Source organism: Numida meleagris, chromosome 5 (assembly GCF_002078875.1).
Source record: "Numida meleagris isolate 19003 breed g44 Domestic line chromosome 5, NumMel1.0, whole genome shotgun sequence".
Lineage (NCBI taxonomy): Eukaryota > Metazoa > Chordata > Aves > Galliformes > Numididae > Numida > Numida meleagris.
Genome location: NC_034413.1, coordinates 27,509,710 through 27,531,003, shown reverse-complemented (window position 1 = coordinate 27,531,003; position 21,294 = coordinate 27,509,710). Strand labels below are relative to the sequence as shown.

General features: G+C 37.0%; 1 protein-coding gene across 5 annotated transcripts in view; it reads right to left on the bottom strand.

Annotated features, from left to right (window-relative positions):
* The window catches only part of GRID1 (glutamate ionotropic receptor delta type subunit 1), a 567,614-nt gene that overhangs the window by 63,226 nt on the left and 483,094 nt on the right, over positions 1 to 21,294 (bottom strand). For all 5 annotated transcript variants that reach the window (XM_021400715.1, XM_021400716.1, XM_021400718.1 and 2 more), the window contains exons 9-12: positions 14,824 to 14,925; positions 13,185 to 13,382; positions 10,856 to 11,180; positions 9,985 to 10,123 (exon numbers count right to left, since the gene is read on the bottom strand). In XM_021400715.1, the coding sequence (XP_021256390.1) occupies positions 9,985 to 10,123; positions 10,856 to 11,180; positions 13,185 to 13,382; positions 14,824 to 14,925 (764 nt within the window). The remainder of the gene's footprint in view (positions 1 to 9,984; positions 10,124 to 10,855; positions 11,181 to 13,184; positions 13,383 to 14,823; positions 14,926 to 21,294) is intronic.

Here is a 21,294-nt window from a genome sequence, read left to right as displayed (position 1 = left end):
TACAGACGGCTCCAGATTGCTGCCTGTACCACTGCCAGCAGCCTCATAGCTGCGGTGGAGTGACTGGATGGATTCACACTGCTCAGATCTCTCGGAGGTACAAAGTGATGCTGGGAAACAGCTTCACACCCTTCCCTTAACCACAGGGAATACAGCAGAAGCTATCAAGGTTGACAGAAAGAAGAAAACAGAAAGGCTCTGAAGAGGCATCTTGATTGTCAGAACATGGGTACTCTTGGGAAATCAAAACATAGGGCTCTTCATTAATCCTGAAAGCACGTATAGCATTCAGCATTTATTACTGATGTCTAAAGTGCATGCATTACGTAGGCGTATTCCCAAGTCTAGAAGTCCACTTGCCTGTTCTCAGAGGACCCAAAAGGCAAGTGCTCAGTAAGCAGTGTACTTCACCCCCTCATCCTGATGTACAATGAAGTAAAGAGAAAGGGAGACCTTCCTGTTCCTCCTGCCTCTCCTCAACCCAAACATGAGTCTCACCTGAATACCAAACCTCATACTAGATACATTGACAGTACTGCATCAAAACAAACTAGCTGTGCTTTATATTGAAATTAATTTGTTTATTAGGTAGCCTAATTTAATTCCTTGAAATACTAGCTTGAAAATTGTATTATTGCCACATAAAAGAAACACAGTAGTTAACATCCACCTCATTCTGACCAATGGTTTTCTATTCTTTTTTAGACAGAGATGACTATTCATAAATCAGTTGAATTAAATCAGTGGCTTATTCTCCTAGGCTGGTTTTAATGGTTGAGAAGGCAAACTTCATTGCACATGATTACATTTCTTTTGAACTTTTCTAAGGCAACACCATTATCTCCCTCAACATCAGATGAGTCTGGAAACACTCCTGCATCATGCTGTATGGAGGTGCACATGCAGAAGAAGAGGACATTGCTCAGTAAAGCCTAGGAAGTGGAAAGAACATACGCAATCCTTTTCTTAGCGACACAGTATTATTATTAAAAAAACTCTTCTTTCGTTCTAGAAAATCTTTCACAGCATAATAATAAAAAATAATACTAAGAATTAGCAGGAAAGCACTCATGCTGATAAAGAGTAGCCTCTTAGCTTCAAAGGAAAATAAGAACTCCCAGTTCCTTTCCCCTCAAAAGCCATAACCTGTATCTATTAAAAGTGTGTTTTGTTGCTTTTTATTTGGTTGATTGGTTTTTAAAATATCAGGATTTTAAATTGTAAGTTTTTCATCTTATGGCCAGAGGCAACATTTTATCTAAGTTTCACTATAAAGGAGTAGTATGACGATGTAACTCAACTGACTGCACCACTTGCTTAAATGCATGGAAAAAAAAATCAGAAACTCAATAAATCCCCCCCACAAAACCAATGAATCTAGCTTCTATGATTTAAAATGTTACTGCATGGTTGTTTGCTTCATCCCTTGTCTGAAGTTCCTACGTCCACAACAGAGCTGGCAAAAAGATACAAGCTTATACCCCAATTAACCCAAACAAAGTTTTACTTCTTAGTTTATGACTGAATTCATCAGCACAACATGAAATAGATGACATTGCATGAAGCTCACCAAAACTGAAGCTGTAATCTTACAACCTTCAGCACAGGCAGCAAAGCTGCCAGTTAGGCTGACTGGTGAACAGTAATACTCAATTCTTAATGCTGAAAGGTAGATGCCACGAAGGCACGTTGAACAAGGCACTGGCAAGAAGAGAGGTACAACAAGATTGTGGTACTGCTGTGCATGTTGTCTGTATTGTGAGACTCCTCTGGAAGCTCTTCTTGCCCTCACTGAATTCCCAGTAACAGGTTCCATTTTAATCACAGAAGGAAAGGCTTCTGAACCTTACTCCAAGAGATCAGCTTTTGAAGTGGTTGTATGAACTGAGCTTTCAGCTATAGGAGATACGATCATTACTTAACCTTTATTGCAGGCGATTAATTAAAACCTTGCAATGTCAAAGTCAGATTATCCAACTGGACGCATGACTGCCAATAGCATGGTGACACCGGTCAGTTGTAACGACGAACCACTACTCCTAGAAGACAGCTGGACAAGCACTCTTCCTGTACTCCTGCTGGAGACTTCCATTCTTACCCTCCTCTATCTATCCAAAATAATCTAAGAAAAAGAAATGCTTTAGTGCAAGCCTTTGAATTCACAGTGATCCTGCTGATGCTGAATATATTGTAGTGAATAGAGGGTGGGAAAATGAGTGCGGTAGAAGAATGACAGAACCACCGCTTGTGTGGAGATGGTAAAGAATTATTATGCAAGAAGAGAAGATTTTTTTCTGGCATGAACAAAAATATGCAGCAGATTATCAGAGCTGGAAGTTCATCTATATCCTTATCTGAGCTGACAGCAAGTAAAACAGTTACAACTTTCCCTTCTTACAAATTGGGTAGACCTAACTGTTTATGTGATTGTTTTTATAGAGAGCAGGATACACAAAATAACTTTACTGTGATAAAGTGCTTGCTAATTATTGGCAGCTTTGCAAATGGAGCTTACTTGCTTGTTCTGGCTGCAGAGCTGCTTTGCCTCTGACTCCACAGGATATGGAAGCCTATGTATGCAAAAATACGCACTATGTTACCTTGTTATAGAGCAACCTATATTACTTTTATATTAGGACCCACTGTTACACTAATGACAGTTACCAGTACAGATAAAAGTTATAAAATGCAAATCATTTCACAGGGTTTCTTTTGTTTGACTGTTTGCTTTCCAGGGAGCTACCTCACTAGTAAGCATCATGAAGATACTTATTTTTTTTAATCCACGTTTAACCTGGCTTGCCACTAAAGGGTCCTTGTTTAAACATTCTTCTAAGAAAGACGTATACTGTAGGGCCATGTAACATTAATTTTCTGTCCAAAAAAAAAGTAAATATGGCCAGTAGGCAAACACATGGAATTTTATAGGAACATGAAAGATGTATCAAGGTGACGTTGCAGTGTAGATTACATAAACAGCTACCTGATAGAGTGGGGAAAAAATATCTGCAGTCTTGCAAGACTGAAACACAAACACACGAGCAGTGACCAGCCTGCTTTAGCTGCTCTTCCTCATCTGAGCTGCATTTGCAAAATAGAATTCACTGTGAAGTTTTTCTTCTTAGTCTTGTTTTTGTCCGTACAAATGATGGACTGAGGTAGTCTTCTCAACTAGGATATGTTTGGAGCTTTAAGGCCGTCTCTGTCTGAATTGCTGGAGTAATCATTTTTTGCCTTCTTAATATCCTGCTATATTAGATTTTATTACCAGTGAAAAGATAAAAGACATTTTATCAGCTTCTTTAGAGAAAAACAATACAAATATAAATGTCGCATTTGGCAAAATTCTTCTGTTACTGTATTTTGTATTGTTTATCCCTGAGGAGTCAAATAGGATAAAAACAAACCAAACCAAACCAAAAACAAACAACAACAACAAAAAACACACAAAAAAGAAGCCACAAGTACCAGAAACCACATACTTCAACAATGGAGGATGAAGCCAGAGGCCAACTTAATGTATGCAGGCAGCATACAACGACTCTACATAGTGAATAATTGGTATTAACATAAAAAAATCTGATTTCAAAGACAACACAGTCTAAACTGAGAAGAAGAGATTGTATTAAATTTTGAATTTGAACCAATTCATATAAATTTTGATGGGTTGCTGTGAAGGTTCCTGTTCTTGCTAGATTTTCACTGTTCCAAAGCAAAAAAAAAAAAAGAAAAAAAATAAAAGTAAAAATGAATAACAAATTATTGTAATCTGCACAAATGGTAGATTTTGCTAACATCATCTCCAAATCATTTACTGCTCTGAACTATATGAATGTTAATGCCTCAACCCACTTAAGTCACAGAACTTCCCAGTAACGAGAACAAATGAAGAGATGCTATAATATAGGTGTTGTAAAGGCAGAATTGGAGAGGGTGTGGAATCACAAGGCCATTGGTTTTCTACCCATCTTCAACATATGCTACTTTTTTTATAATGGCAATTGGAGTGGTTGAATGCAAACCTAATTTTCAGCTGTGCATTCTCATATTTCCCAGAAAAATACACCCTTGGGAAATATTTGCACTTCCATGCTTGCCTGCTTGCTCAAATTCAGGAGTAATTAGGATCCATTTTAAACCACATTTAAATGGCATATGACAACATTTAGAAAGCTTTATAAAAAACTCAGACTTTGTCAAGTCCTGGATTTCCCAGAAGCACCCACTGGGCCACACCATCAACAGAAGGGTAATGAAGTGACATACAGTGGGGATTCAGCACTGGCCTTAATACTGTGTCTTGTTCCGAACTGTGCCTGGAGGCAAGTTCCACCCCTGAGTGCTGCTGCCCTTCTGCACAGGTTGTAGAGTATTTCCCTTGTGATTTCTTACATGTGCTCTAAAAAGGGAATATTCTAGAAATGAAAGTATATCTTGAGTTTTTTGTCCCTGCTCGCTCTTTTTTTTAGCCTTTGTCTCTTTATGGATGAACTTAATCTAGTTATTTAATGATTGAAGCTTTGGCTAGTAGGCCTTAAATAATAATAATGATAATTAATTTTATCATACTTATTCATCATACATGTCTCCTGTCAATGTGCCTGAGGTACTGCACAGATAAAACATAGTACAAACTAAACATACGAAAACTAACAATAAAAGAAAATCCAATGAAATATTTAGAAAGCCAAGTGCAATATTAAAAACAGGCTACTTTCAAGCAAGAAATTTCAGGGCAAAACCACTGCAAATAAAGAGATCCCAGTGAGCTTCTTACTACCAGCCCTATCAAATCCGCTTAAATATAGCATATGAAACCTTTGTTCATTTCCTTCTAGCTGCCATCTTCAAAATGCTTCCCAAATTTTCTTCTAAAATATTTTGAATTGCTTCTGTTTTGTATGCAATCCAGAACATCTATCTTTTTTGATTCCTACAGAGTTATTATAATATGGCCATTTCCAGCCAACATCTTTAAAGGAGCTAAAGTGACAATACGCCATATAAGATATAAAATAAGTTACTCTGTTACACAGAGAAGGAACTGAGACAGGGAGGAGGCTCAACTTGCCAAGATTAAACAAAGCCTCTGGTAGAAAAAGGATTTAAACACAAGTCTTCCATGTGCCTGACTTATCACTCCAACTAAGCTGCTGTAAATCTTCAGCTGTCACAAAAACACATGAAATTTGTGGGCTGAAACTCAAATAAGGAAATTCCAAATCATGAAACAAATGTGAAGATAAAAGCAGGTGTAACATACTTTTCTATGCAATCCATTAACACATATATACAGATGCATCCAAGAGCAGCAATAGAATGCACAAATATTAAGGATCAATTTGATAAAAATCTTAAACTCTTGAATTTGTAAATAGCCTACCCTTTATGTCCCATTTTTTCTTGCATTATTCTTACCTCTTATCAGACAAGCTCTCCTAAACCCGAGTTAAAGAATATCTTTGCGCTACTGAACAGCATGTAGTCGGCTTGTTAACAAGAAATGAAGCTGGAAGTTAAGTCACTGCTAATTAAACTCATGATTACAAATGGAAGGTCAGATGGCAGATCCAAGGGCTGTTTGAAAATGTAATATGACAAAAGAGAGAACAAACTCTCATATAATAGTCTAGACCTCATTTGGCAGACTGATCCATTGGATGACTCTTCAGCAGCACACAGGTCATATCGCAAATATTAGAATACATATAAATCTTTTGGGTTTAAAATAAGACTTGGAAACAAAAATTAATAATTGTTCATTCACAAGTTAGAATGTAGGTTACAGTCCTGCAGTCCCATCTCCAGAGTGTCTGCCACCAGCACATTCACAGAAATGGTCTCTCTTTTGCATTGTGTATCTCCTCTGCCCATTTGTGGTTGGGAAATCTGCTGAAGCATATACTGCCATGCCTGTGAATCTCCAAAACTGAAGAAAGCATAAGAGATGACCACTTTACTGCCTTGGTTCCCTTATTGTGAAACTCACAACAGACAAACAAAACAAACAGAAGATGAGAAGACCATGAATGGTTGGGACAGTTGGCTCAGAAAAGTGCTATTAGAAGAGTATTAGAAGAGTAAAGGGGTACAGAAATACCATTCACTACCAACTGGAGAATGGAGGGCAGCTTGAGAAGGCTCCCGCTGTTTTCTCTTATCCTTGATAAGAGGCCAAAGGTTTTAATGTGGGTTTCAAACTCTGCATTCTGACCATCCCCACTGCCCTGTCCCAGTGGGGTGAGCAACAGGTGGCTAAGACACACAAGGGAGCAAGGCAGCATCTGCAGACATGCAAGAAAGGAAGACCTAGGCTCTTTCCTCTTTATCACACCATGAAAACCATGAGGGATTTGGAAAACCCAAGGAGAAGTTTTTGTTCTATCCAAGCACCTGTCTTACAAGTAATTTGGGCATATGGACAGCACAGCCCCTAGGAGCCCATTTGGCATTTAGGAAGTCACCTTCAGGAAGTACAGAAGTGCAGGCGGCACTTCAGAGTTGCTTTCTTCCATGCCTCCTTCTCTGGGTATTTCACCTTTCTGTGAACCACAGGCAGATTCTGAAACTCATAGCAAGGTGGAAAAGCCTTTGAGAATTGCTAATACCAGATTTTCTTTTCCAAAAATTATTTCTTTATCAGCAGGCTTTCATCTGACATGCTAACATTAAAAATCTGCCTTCCAACACAGTTCAACTTTGCTTCAGTGAATGCCTTGCCAAGCCCTTTCTAATAAATGTCATCTATGATTTCTATGCCACACTTGTTTTGTAGTACAATTGTGGAGTTAAGTATCACTAGGTTGATTGACACCTAGCTATTCAATCAAATACACGCCTATTCTGTTAGATGCAGACTGCACATGCAAAAAATTGATGCTGAAACAACTTTTATTAGGTATTTTGCAGGGAGATTGGGAAGAAAATCAGGCTTGTAATGAAAATCTTAACTATGTTTCAGCTTCTGCAGCACCAAAGTAGTATTTTCTCCCCTGCTGGCAATTTAGCAGCAGCAGTAATGAGCACCAGAGGACTTTCCTATGAAGGGAAAGATAACAGAACACACTTATTGAGAGGACAGGGGGTTGGTTTCTTAACAATGGAAGTACACACAGATGGATTTGGCACTTCTCAGCTAGTGAGCAAATTTTCAGCTATAACTCATTGTGCCTCTTTGGGTGGGAACAAATGGATTTCAAGTAAGCATCCTTTTCTGTGTCCATGAAAGATCAAATACAGGCAAACTCAGTGGAAAATTTAGAAATGTAATAATACCCAACATCATACCATGCTGAAGTTAGGTCATGCTGTGAGCTGAGAGACCAGGGCATGATGCATTCATGTAAGGTAATAATTCACTTTCATGGGAAACGTATATGTTGTAAACCTGACACTACAACTATGAAAGATGTTTCTCCTGAAGATAGGTGACATGAAATATCTTCATTATACCTTAGAAGTGGATTGATGCTCAACATCCAGAGAAACTATATATATGTATTCTAACACATCTCCAGTCTCCTGGAGCACCAGTGGTTTTCAATGGGAGGGTTTAGATCAAATCTCTTAGAGTAGCAGGGTCTCTGGGAGATTCTGAAAAATTGTGAAATAGCCAGAGACAACACAAGACAAACAAATTCCTTAAGTGGCTTAGTTGTGCCAACTAGTCATTAAACTTAAGAGTTTTCTAATGGCTACCATTTAAAATTACCTGAAGAATGATTTGGGTGCACACGCCAAAGCATCTGTGATCAATTTAAATGCTCCAGACAGTAGGAATAATCCCCACTTTGGCTGAAACATCTATAGAAACCCCTGCCCTTATGGCCAAGCAGCTGGAGCACAGGCAGTGAGCCTTATGGTAATTTAAATAACAGTAAACATTTCTGACTTGGCACATGAATGAATCTACTGGTGTTTGCAGGTCACAGTATAGTGTTTTATACTTTCTCTATTCTCTCCTTGTACAAGTGGATGTGATACTAGGAACTTCGTAAGTGGCAGCCACCACTGGGTACAGAAGGGCATATAACCATAATTCTTCAGTGGTGGCCTCTAAAAGGAGAGAGCAGAATGGGCTCTGAAGTCCCAAGACAACACTGAGCAGCTCCCTTACCCAAAAAATTTCTCCCTCACCTGCCCAGGACTTAATTTTAATAAGAAGGGGAATCAAAACCCCTTATAAATGTTGTAATAAATCAGTCTCAGATGCCTCATCTAATGACTTGCATTTCAGCTCATAAATACATGTGTTTTGTTGTTGTTGTTGTTGTTGTTGTTTCAGACTCTCCACTGCATTTTATCCCATATTTTTCCTGCTCTGAAATTTGCTGTTTTGGCAGGTGCTCAGTAAACCAAACTGACACTTTCTTCTATCATGAAGGAAATAGAACTTACAGAAATCATTTGGAAGGTCAGTGTTCAAGCTTTCCAGAGAACTATTTCTATTCTGGGTTACAAGAGCAATTTATTCATTGGGCTTAACCTTCGTCCCACATTATAGGATGAGGTCTTACAACAATGATACTCTGCAGTCGTTGTTTTATTCTCTTTAGTTTCTTGTGATATTTCCAGAAATTGCATACAGATCTTATTTCTTTTACTGTTTAAATCCACTCATTCTGGCCAAAATAATAAAAAGTTCATTTTAAAACAAAACTTTTATGATTTTGAGTTGTTCACATTATTATTACAACACTACATCCATACAAAGTGTTACAGTTCTCGCACGTCTGCAATGGCAAGTTAAATTGGAAATACCGTGAAACTCATGAGAAAAGCAGCTTCTGTCCCATGCAGGATAACAAGGCAAAAGCTTTTTTAAGAGCTATCCTCATTTGAGTGCCAACAGCAGAACTTACTGTTTAGGAGCTGTGCACAAAGATTCTGATCCCAGTTTTTCCAGTGAAACCACAAATGTGATTGACATAGTAACTGTGTCACTCAGCAGCACCTAAAATCTTTGCATCAGCATTTTCTAGGAGAGCCTGTGTTGCAGTGTCTTTCTTCTAGATACCCCTACACTCAATCGCTGTCAGATCAAACATGAGATACCAGACTAATCCTGTCAGCAGTGAAAGAGGACAATAAATGGCCCTCTCAGTGCTCCAAGCAGGTGTGAATCCGAAAATTTTGCCCACCTTGAAAGAAAAAACGGAAATTTTGTTTAACTGCTATATTTTCTAAAGAAAAACAAACAAACAAATGTAAAAAATGCCAACAAACAGCCAGCAGCTCTCAGGAGCTTGCTCAGAGGCCTTGCTTACTGAAAATATTCTCACAGGATATAGATTAGTAGGCAGATGGCGAAGGAAAGAAGTCAAAGGGGCAAGATAAATTGGGTTTGTTACAGAAGCTGTAATTTATCATCATAATATTGCCAACACAAATACAGAAAATTATATATAAATTTAATATAACAACTGCTATATTACATCTATTATCCTAGAGTCAGATTTGGTTAACTTTTCCTCTGTGAGAAGAAGCCTCTTCTGAAAATAATGCCACAGAACAGGGCCGTTTATGTTTTAAAGTCCTCCTATATTATCTTACATGCAATTAATAGTATAAACAACAATATATATCAAAGTACTGAGAATATAAAATTATACACTGAAGATGAGAAGAGAAACAATATATAATTCCCTACAGGTGGTAGCTCCCTTCTGAAATAAAAAAGAAAAATAGATAGCTGAAGCATTAAGATCTCTAGTTAAGAAAAACAGAAATAAACATGAAAGACATCTCTTCTAGAAAAATATAGAATTAAAATGCTATTGTCCCCTCCATTCACCCGACAAAACTACTTGGGGGTTGTAGGAGTGAATGAGGAGCAGGGAGAGTAGAGGAGAGAAGCAGTCGCTGAAAATAAGAAGAGTGTTTTATTAGAGAGCTATCTCCTTCTTGCAAGAATGAGTGCTCAAATGGATAATACATTTCTGTGAAAACCAGGTTTCCAGCTCCATGTTAAGAAGAGGCTCTTACCTTATAGGATTATCCATCCTCGATACTGTGAGAAATGCTGCTAAGTTTGCTGTGTAGGATGAGCACACGATAAGGGTAAAGAGCCACCAGCTTCCCATCACAATGCGCATAGCCACAGAATTGACAGTAGATTCGCCTCCTGCAAGTAAACAAGGAAAATAAAGGTGCTTCAGGAGCTTCTACCCTGTGTGTCCTACTATGTTCAACTTTGTTGGAGTAACCCCTCTGCATCTGTGCTTTCAGACCACCCTTCTTGTGAGCTAAGAGCTATTTCCAGTAAGACTGACAGTCAACCTCTTGCCCTGGATACTGTTCTAGAAAATTGTATTTCAAAATGTTTCCCTCAGGCATTGTTCAGGATCAAACCTACAGAACATGAATAATATTCTAAATAAGTTAAGCTTTATGGTGAAGTACTACTAATATGCAGAAATTAAATCATTTACAGTGTTTAGAACATCTTTCTATTGGTTTCAAAGGACAGAAAGATAAACTGTCTCACATGAGTTTAAAAACATAAATTTCTAAAATCAGATTTAAATCATTAGAAAAGCTGCTAGTTTCTGAGTGTTATTGTCACATCACATCAAGCAGCTCTGCAGTTTATTCAGCAAGTAATCATTTTCACAAAGTGGAAAAGTCTGTTGGGAATGGTTTTATCAGACTTTCTGAGAAACAGAAAAGTAGAACTTAACCCTAAAGCTTACCTATTTTCCCATTATCTGGGCTAACAAAACATATTGACTGCTCATATAAAACTTCTCTTTCATCTTGAGAACATACTGGTCAAGACTAACATGTCATGAAATGCTCTAGCCAAGGTAGAGCACTTCTGAATGTCTATCAGCGGTGCTTGTAACAGATGAAATACCTTGCTGAACAAAGGCGCCATACACAACCCAGATGGCACTGTGCAGGGTGGAGGAGGCAGAAGGGCTTGGCTGGGAGGTGTTCTGTGCCCTGACTGCCTGGATCCGGTTCAAGACAAATATCAAGACACCAACTATAGGGATGGCAGCAGCAATGCAAGCCCACACCGCAAAGTCAAAAGGAGCAAAGAGAGAGAAGATGTTGATTTTCTCTTCAGGCTTCTTGATCAAGATTCCCACTGAATAGTCCATGTACCGCTTGCTGAAGTCCACAACGCTCTCTCGTTCAGGTGTTATAGTGATGGCTGAAATTGCTAGATCTGCTCTCTGTGAGACAAAGGCAACAGGTCAGATCTCCTCCATTAACCATGAATTCTGCTTGCACGAGCCTTCAGGAGTTTCTCAAAAAGCAAGTGGCTCCATGCACTTCTAAAACCTAACATGTTTAGACAAATCGAAATAAATCAGCTTCATCGTTCAAACATTAATTGCATTGGCTTAAAGCAGAAAAGTGAAATGTAAATTGCCAAAGCACTGGAGAACAAAAAGTGTTTGGAATGAGTGCAATTTATTTAACCTTCACGTCTCACTCATTTTTGAAACAACATCTAAAACTTGAAACCGTATTAACTCAGTGCATTGCAAGAAGTAAAAATGAAACGTCATCCATACAGGCCTCACAGTTGTGTCAATGCTTCTTTTACTCTATTATCATCAGAAGATTACTTAAAAAATTCCTTACTCCTTCTCCATGCAAAATTTATTTAGCTTGTGTACTTGGTAGCAAGTTGTGAAGAGCTAACGTTCATTGTTCTCCCTGCAGAGTTGGTAACTTCCCGTATTCATGAAGGGATTTCATATGACATCTGGGGGGGAAGATACTGTTGTTTTTTACAGTGAATAAAGTGCTTGCAAAAATTAATAACTGTAAGAATGCCCCAAAAGCAACTCAGCTTCTGCTTTGAGCTCAATATTTAAAATGAGCAGGATTTATATATAGAAAGACCTTTAAGATTATGCAAACTCAATGAAAGAGAAGTGTTTAATAAATAAGATCCCCAAAGCTTTTAAGAGCTGCAATCAGATTTCGGCTATTTTCTCATCTTAATCAAAACAGTTCTCTACAAAAAATAAAACATACTTTTTGTTTCCTATCTCTATGTTTTCCAAGGAAAATTAGAGTAAATATTAGGTTAAGGAGTTCTTCTTTGAAATTCTTTTGAGCTGGTGGAAAAGCTAGTAGCAGAAATACCACTATAAATACTGTTACTTCAAAGTATGCAATTTCCAAAGAATTTTCACAGGATTTCTTACCAGACTGAAAGTCAAATAGCTTGTATCAATGCAAAATAAGTAAAAAATCCGTTACTTTTCCTAGCTGCCACCAAGAATATTCCATTATCACTCACACGTTTTCTATTGCTTTAATTGCTTCTATTTCTTCCTAAATATCTACTTACGAGACATTGAGATGCCTACTTACTAGATAATGAGAAAGCTTTTCTTCCAGTAATAAGTCTACCACAGAAGAGTAACCTTTTCTACAAAGGGCAGTAACATAGAATATTAACTCCTTTGATTCTTTTTCTTGATTAGCATTTGTCACATGTCAGATAGTGAGAACATGAACAACATACATTCTAATTTCATTCTCCTTGAGATTCTAAACTATAGACTTTCCCCACTTACTTCAATGAAGTTTAATTCATTTATTCCTGATTTGTAAGACTTCAACTAAATAAGAAAATAATTTCCTCTTTTTTTTAAATAAGTGAATAATCCTAAAATCAGTTTAAGATCCTAGTCCTTCAAAAAAATTATTTACAGCATATATTATTTGGGATACTTTTCCTGTTTTGGAGTCAAATAGTTGATCATTATAAAACACATTGCCATAAAGTGACACAAAGAAAGTCATACTTACAAGCAATGTAGCAAATACATAATGACAAAAAAAAAGTTAAGTCATATGTTAAGAATACATACTTTCTGTATTAATTCCTTCACACACACAAGTATTTCCTTTCTTTTTATACTGGTATCTATATAAACAGACTTACATTAATATAATGCACATTGATAATAGTTGGGAGTAAACAGAACAACAGACTCTACAGTTTCTACAGTTTTAAAATGCATAGTTTAGACCACATTCAAACCACCCAAAGCTCAGAAGTGTTCTGTACTAGCTCTTTGATCCTAATTCAATTCAATTCGCAGTGGAGGAAGGGGAGAATTTCAGCAATCCCTTTACAGAGTCTTGACATCCCACTCTGAAGAGTTGGGTTTTTTTCCTGTTTTTCCCCCAAATATAGCTTCTTCTCTACGTACCTTGTTAATAAGTTCTCCAATCATGCCATTCCAGGAGCCATTCTGAAGCTGTTGTCCATATTTCCCATCAGGAGCTTGATATATCTCATATTTGAAGCCCAGATTCTTGGCCAGTGCATCCAGGACATCAATGGAAAATCCTTTGTAACGTTTTGGTTGCCCAAGTATGTTCTCCGCCACCATCACAAAAGGTTCTTCCTGAGAATAAAACACTGTCTCAGCTGATACTCGAAACAAGATTTTTAGTTTGCATTTTAATCAAAATCAGTGTATTCTGAGTTAATTCTGGACAACTTAGTACAGATTTCAGACTTCTCAGAACCTCCTGAGGCAAAAGCTGCAGGCTGGGTGGGATACTCAAAGGCATCCCAACCAGACACCAATGCTTCAGCAGCTGTCTCATCCACAGTCCTCAATTTTGTACAGTTCAAAAGAAGAGGCAGAGACCCCAGAGGACAATTTAACTCCCTCCTGGCATCTGCAGGATGAGTTGCTCTCTGGAATACCTGTGTCTTCTCATTGACTAATGTTTCAACTAACTGCCTAGAAAACAGGTATTAAGTTAAGCATATGAGTCTTAGGAACAATGTGGCTCTCTGACTCAGAGCATATTAGATTTAGAAAGTCATCTTTTATAGACAATGATTAATCTTTTATCCAGGAGACACAGTGAAACAAATGCTAAAATTGTTGGGTTTTTTGAAATTTTGAAATTTTGAAAATTCAAGCAATATCTTTCACAGATGCTGCTTGCTGGCGTATTTTATATTGAAGTATATTTTGAGACTAAGGAATCCGGCTTTCTGTAAGCTTTCTGTCAGACATGGGAATCCTGCCCTTCTGAGAGGCAATGCTGAGGCTGTCATCTACACACCTTCAGCCGTTGTCTGCATTTGTGGTGTGGTATTGACAACCTCCTATGCATGTTATACCATAACCTTGCCTATCATCCAATTGAGGAAAGAAAGCTAGGGAGATTTCTTTGATGATCTTGTGCATTACTTCCTATGTGTACCACGATTCAAAAAAGAAAAACAAAATCACAAAGACACCACATTCTTCAATCTGGGAACTACAATATTTTAGATAGGAATGCATTCATCTTTTAATTTTTCCTTAATTTAGCACTCAGCTAATAGGAGCTCTGTTACCACTCGGGATAGTAATGAACAATAGTCCCAAAAGCACATAATCTATGTATTTTTCAAAGACGTAGTTCATCAACACAAAGTTACAGGCTTGATGGAAGAAACACTCAATTAAATTTTACAGCCTGCAGAAAGCCAAGATTAGATTATTGTAATTGGCCCATCTGATCTTAAAAATCCAGGAAATGCTAGAAGCTGCATATCTGAAATGTAGCCCTGGGTACTCAGGTCTTGTGCTGGTTCTCTGTCCAGTATGACTTTCAATGCAGCAAAACAGCATAAGCAAACAAAGACTGTACATCTCTGACAGTGCATAGATTCACATAAAATAATATAAGGCCATCATCTATGTTCCTTGCTTATATAACTGATCATCCAAAAATACAAAATTGAAAATGATAGGGAAAAATACTGAAGGAAGTGCCCAGAATACTCAGTCACAACCTTTTTATTTTGAGCATTTTGTTTCCTGAACTCAAATAGGACCATACCAAGACAGTCACCACTTTGAGTGTCAGTCCTTGTAAATCACTTCCCAGACGTCGTTCTTGCAGGCTACCATTCAGTCCTTTCTCAGAGTCCCACGTTGCCAACTAGAAAAAGAAAGTGCAGTGAGTCTGAAACACTGGTAGGCAGAAATCCTTCAGTACTTACATAAACATTTAACAGCAGCTTGATTGAATCTAGAACTAACATACATAGGATAAGAGGAGTGAGTTTTTTAAACACAGAATCAGAATCAGTGAGATTCAGAGGACAGAAACGAATTCTTTGTGTGAATGTATTTTCATCAGTGTCTGTAGTAAAACTGCTTTATTATCTGCATTACTTGTCATATTACTTCATCTAGATTACTATGATATGACTTTTCTCTGCAGTAAATTTATGTTGCCTGACAGTCCTTAGGATTATCTCTATAGTCTCACTATCCTATATTCTTCTCTCAGATCAGATCCCCTCCTACTTTTTAAATCATTCTCTACAGTTTATCAAAGACCAACCTTTTTTCCTGCTGCATGACATTCTTGCTCACTGGTGGTTATAAAATCTTGACACAGATTCTGTGAAGGCAAAATGCCTTCTATCTTGGGCTGTCTTCAAATTCTATATTAAGTACTGTTTTCTCTCTTCTTGCCCCACTTCTACCTCATCAGTAAAACAATGACAGCCTCTCAAGTTCCCAGGCTCCCATTATCAAATATCTCATAACCTCTATAAGTACTATATGCATTTGCTAGATGCAAAATATGTATTTTCATGATACCTCCATGGAATATTACATGTAAATATTTTATTTTCCAATTAAATTTAGCACTTCAAAATCAATTTTAGTGCTTTTTCTGGAAAGAGGTTCAATAGAAAAGTCAATCTTAAGTGACCCTTGCATTATTCAACTGAATATGCTCTTCGGCAGCAGGAGGAATCAGACACTCTTTTTACTTTAAAAAAGAATCCACTGTACTCTTAAATCCAGCTGTACTCTTAAATACCAATACTATGTTCGCATATGTGGACGGAGTGCTATTAGCTGAAGGCATGCCCTGTAGATATTAAACTTAGTCCAAGATATGTGAAATGTGCCTTCTTCCCGCCAGAAGCTAATTTTCATGTAGCAAGTCAAAATTTTCTTGGGAAGAACTTATTTTGCTGAAAATGCCTATAGCTGGATGTCCTACATGATTTATTTCTATGACTTCAGTCATATCCTAAAGCCTCAAAAGTCAAACCAACAAATAAATTGTGATAGGAGAGATCTGTATAGTTTTCTTTTTGTTTTGTTGCACTAAACTGATAAACAGTGAACTAGAAAAGGACATTAAGTGATTTCTCAGCCATCAAATCTATCACAGAGGTACATTTATTATTATTTATTATACAATTATTCTATAGTCACTAAATCTTCCAGTTGAGACACAGGTAAGAAAAGAACTAAAGCTATACCTCCTTTTACCCAGCTGACCTGAGGGATGGAAAAGGATAATAAATGATTAATAATAAGCTTCCTAATGACACCCCTGAAAGCTGAAGTATCTCAGACTGAAAACTCTCCCTGTGATGCAGGCTTGCAGTTGCAATGAATGCTTTGTACACAAAAGCATCAACAACAATATGGGTAGATACCTATAGCTATCGTATCTCTTAAATTCACATTCAGATGCTTGATCTGCAATATGTCCTTACACGTTTCTTAGCTTTCTCTATTGCTAAGCAAAATTAACCAATTTGTCAGCTGCAAATAATCAGTACAGTTCAACAAAGAACAATCTAAGTGCATGTGGTAAAAATACTCTCTCAAATTATTAAAGAATGTTGCACTATCTAAGCTTTCTTCGACTGTCCTATGCAATAAACATATGGTGAAGATACAGAGAAAGTTTTGGCAAAAAATGGCTTATACAGTCTACAGATGACAACTGCTATTTATTCAAGAATGGGAAATGAAATAAATCGATTACTTCAACACAGGTGGAGAGACACATCAGCTCCTTCCCTTGCTCCTTTCCCCTTCGTAAACTGTATTTGATTTCGCATCAGGAGGTCAAACTTTTTTAATACCCTGTATTTTGCATTCTGTATTAAAAATAAGAATTCTTGAAAGGTACTGGAAACGCACTATTGCAAAAGTGTAAGTCTATCCTTTTCATTCAAAAACAAAGTTTTCACTTTTTATGCAGTAGGGGCAGGTGCAATGAGAAGAAGGATATTTCACAGCGTATCAGCTCACAACTCCATGGTGTTCTGTATGGAAAAACAATTTTTTTTCAGTCCCTAAAAGGCAAATGATGCAGATAAATTTGATAGATGGAACATGAGGAAATCCTTTTCCATTAGTGATTTTTCCCCTTAATATCTTTGCGCTTCAGAACATTTCACTTGCTTAGAAGTGTGCCAGTATGAGCTTCCACTTATTGCAGACTGAATTTTATTTATAGGACTGATGCATTTACAGATATGTATATCAATTTGTGACAGCTGACCTATCAAGATCAGTGCCTGAGAAACTAATTTCCAGCACTGTTAAACACAATGAGTACTGCTGTCATTTGATAAGACCACTGGAATTTCACTCTTTGTAGAAATATGTTCCATGTTCCTACCAGGACCTGGAACCAAAGGTCAGAGAATAACCATCAGCTGGTAGGACATACACGACTTTTAGATCTGATTACAACAAACTACTTGCAGAGTCAGCACTTGCAGGACTTATTTCAAAAAATAGTGGCCTCTGGAAAATACATTTAATGGCAGTCTGAGTGTTATTGTTTTGGTTTTGTTTTGTTCTTTGACTTGCAAGTTACTGGGTTATAGGAGTTCAGGATTTGAAAGCAACAACTTCAGTAAAGCTTTTCAATTTAAACCTTCTACTTAACTTCTCTTGCTGAAGTAGCCATATTACTGGTAATCTTACAGTCCTAACCATACATCAGAAGCTCAATCACCCTCTGCAGACAAACCAGAAGAAACGAAGGTGAATTTCAGACAAAAGGGTAATTTCTTGGAAAATTCTCACTCAAGACGAGCTTCTGATCTTTATCAACATTTACTGTGTTTTCAACAAAAACCACAAGGAAAAGCTTAGAGAGAGAAATGCCAAATTTTAACATTGTTTTCAATCCCCCCAAACAGTATATAGGTCTAAACACACTTCCTCAACACAAAAGTGAAACAATTACATGGACTGAAAACCAGGGAATGTGAAATAATAAAGGATGTCATCCACGTGTCTCATGAATCTGCAGGGATTTTTTCCGGAAAAGTACTATACCTGTCAAGACCTCCGAAGAAGTCTTGACATAAATGTAACTTTGGGTTTCCTGAGTTTCCATTGATAAATTATAAGCCAATTTCTACAACAGAGCAGCACCTGGCTGTCCAACACTTACTTGAGCTTAGTTCCCCAGGGGAAATCATACTGAGATGGCATGGTAAACTTGTACCAGACAATATCAGAAACAACTCCACAGAAGCGTGAAGACCTTCAACAGCATAATGAGGCAGACAATCCATTTGCTCAAATAAAGCAAAGTCGCATGCCTTTAGCACAGATTTGCAAGATTTACTACCTCCTTTGATTGTAATCAATTAGATTGAGAGCCTGTGTTCTTCCTCATTTAGGAGATTAAACTGATGAGAAACTCAATTATTTGTCACAAAGGTAGGTGTTTGTCTGAAAAGTCTGTATTTTCATGCTGCTCTACTACACCATAATTACATACTCCTTGAAAAAGTAACTTGAATTTAGTTTTCCTAACTCTGCTGTGAGTGCTCAGATCACTGGGCTATGGCAAATGTTTGTCTTATGCCCAAATAAATGGAGATGTAAATTATCCTAAACTAGTAGTAAATATAGTTGAAAACTGGTATTAGCATAAAAAGCAAATATTTAATGTTTATCTCACAATAGTGCATAAGACCATTTACATTATATAAGTTTATGATGGAGTAGTTACTATTTTAATAATGCACGTCACTGCTAGCTACCTCCATTTTAAGTATGACATCCTAGACACTTCCCCTGCTTTTCAAGGAAAATGTGAATTCCATAAGAAGTGTAAAACAGTTATTTTTAGTACATGTATAGCAGCGTTTGAAAGGGCATCAACCCAGAGCCTGCATCTTCTACCTCACCAAAAAACCTGAAAACTTTTGTCTGGTGACTTGTTTGGAGCTAAGGGTACACCATCCAAACAAATGAAACTTGGGAACCCCTGCCTCAAAGCATGAAGAACTTCTAACAAAGAGAAACGGAAGACAGAGAACAAGGCAGTCAGTTCTCATGCCCTGAGATAGTGACATCTTTATCAACCCAAACTACATTTTCGATATGAAAGCTGTTCTGGCTATGAAATAAAATACATTAAGTAGTGCCACTCACAATATGGCAATGCTTTTAGATTAATGTTGGGCTGATTTCAATTCATTGACAACTTGCTTCTTAAACTTCAAGTGAACATAAGTAAATCAAATATGTTGTCCATGTACCATATACATATATTTGGCACGTTGCAACTTCTGGCTAAGAACTTACAGAAATATTTAACATTATAAAAGCAGACATCAGATAGACACGATTAAAATAATAAAAAATACCAAACCAATATAAACAATTAAAGTTTACAGGCAAATAAAACAAGGTGGTGGCCCAATAAATAAACTGAACTGAATTCTGCATTTGTTTATACTAAAGATACAGCCTGCTACCAAACATCCACAGTAGGATGAAATTCTTATAATTAGAATGCAAGTATATTTAGATAGGAAAAAAATCAGTTTGTGACAAATTCTGTAAGACTACTGTGAAGGCTGGAAGTAGTAGATTTGGTAATCAAGGTATCATTGCACATTAGGAACCATAAGTATCAAAACTGAAAAACAAACAACTCTTTGACATTTTATGTATTACTATAAGATTTAATGAAGTTTCTACTTTTTTTAAGATGTAGATACAGATAATATGTACTTCAAAATGTTGGTGCATGTTAGTGCTCTTGCAGAATTACTTCAGTCACTGACACTTCCAAAGATCCATTAGACATATCTGTATCTTTGGAAAACTAAAATCTAAGCCAAACATTTGAGTTTAATTTTAAGATAATATCCATCATCAAAAAGTTGCATCACAGGTGTACAAAGGCATATTGACTGAAAGCACCTGAAACTGAAAGCATGTTGAGAATAGCTACATTCCCACAGCCACAGAGCCACAGAGAATTCCAAAACATACCAAAATCATGAAGCAGAGGATAGTGAACCAAGACTTAAGCAGTACAGAAAATCTCAGTCTTTTGGATGAAAATTTTGTCATGTTCTGTTTAATGCTCAGAACAATCAGTTTGTCATTACAGGGCAAAGCAAGGATTGCAGTTGCATGGTAAAAGTTCAGAGCATGGCAGGGAGATAATGAAAAGCTACTTCCTCTCATTCCCAATACTTCAGCAAACAGAACCATCCTGAGACAGTAAGCCCTTTAAAGAAAAAAATGGAGGATCTGCAAAGGGCTGACCACCCCACTGCAGGACCCTGGCTTTCTCTATGGAACAATGAAGCACATTGGCGTAGGTTGCTGCTTTAACAGGCCTTTAAGAATATGAGGTCTTCTGGAAGAAGAATACAGTTTATTCTAGTTTTAGTGTTTTGTACATGTATGGTGCTATATAAATTAAAATAAAACATCTGTAGAGAATAATAGGAAGATGAGCATTAGGCAGTAAGATCTTTGGATGAACGTGCCATTCTGGAAAAACTTGTCTGCTTTTTTGAAAGCAGAAATAATAGCTAACAGAAATAAAAATATGACAATACACTTGCAAGTGGATTTCAGTTCTATTTCATATAGAGTCCTGTGAAAACTCAGCTAAGAAAATTGAAATTCATTCCCTGAAATAAGAACAGTATCACATGATTTATAAATTAGCTTCTAAGTAGCAACAAAGAATGATATTTTGAGGTAGCTTAGTGTAAGTCAGCATTAATAACTTATTTATCTTATAGCTTTACTAACGATTTGGAACAAGAAATAGCAAACTACTAAAAAAAATTTTTCTAAAATGCAAAGATATCTCAAAACTAGAAAGCACTGTAAATATGTCAAACTAGAACAGAGAGAAAAATATATGGGAGCAGTACAAATCCAGAAACAAAATAGTGCTATGCATTTTGCTTGACTACAAGTAAACATTATTAAAAAAGAAAGAAATGAGAAGCAGAGATTTATCTATTGAAAAAATTGAAATTGATGTTAAAAGATTGTGCAGGGTGAAAGTGAGCTTCAAATGGATGACAAGCTTGTAATACAGTACAGTGGTGAAAGTGTGATTTGGGACTCCACATGTCTCATGGCATATGCTGCACAGAGAGCAGTCACAACATAGCTGAGAGAAACATACAATCTTAATACTGTTGAGCATCTGTCCAAACAGGATTTAGGCATGCTAGAAGAAAATCAAGGGAGAAGGGGACAA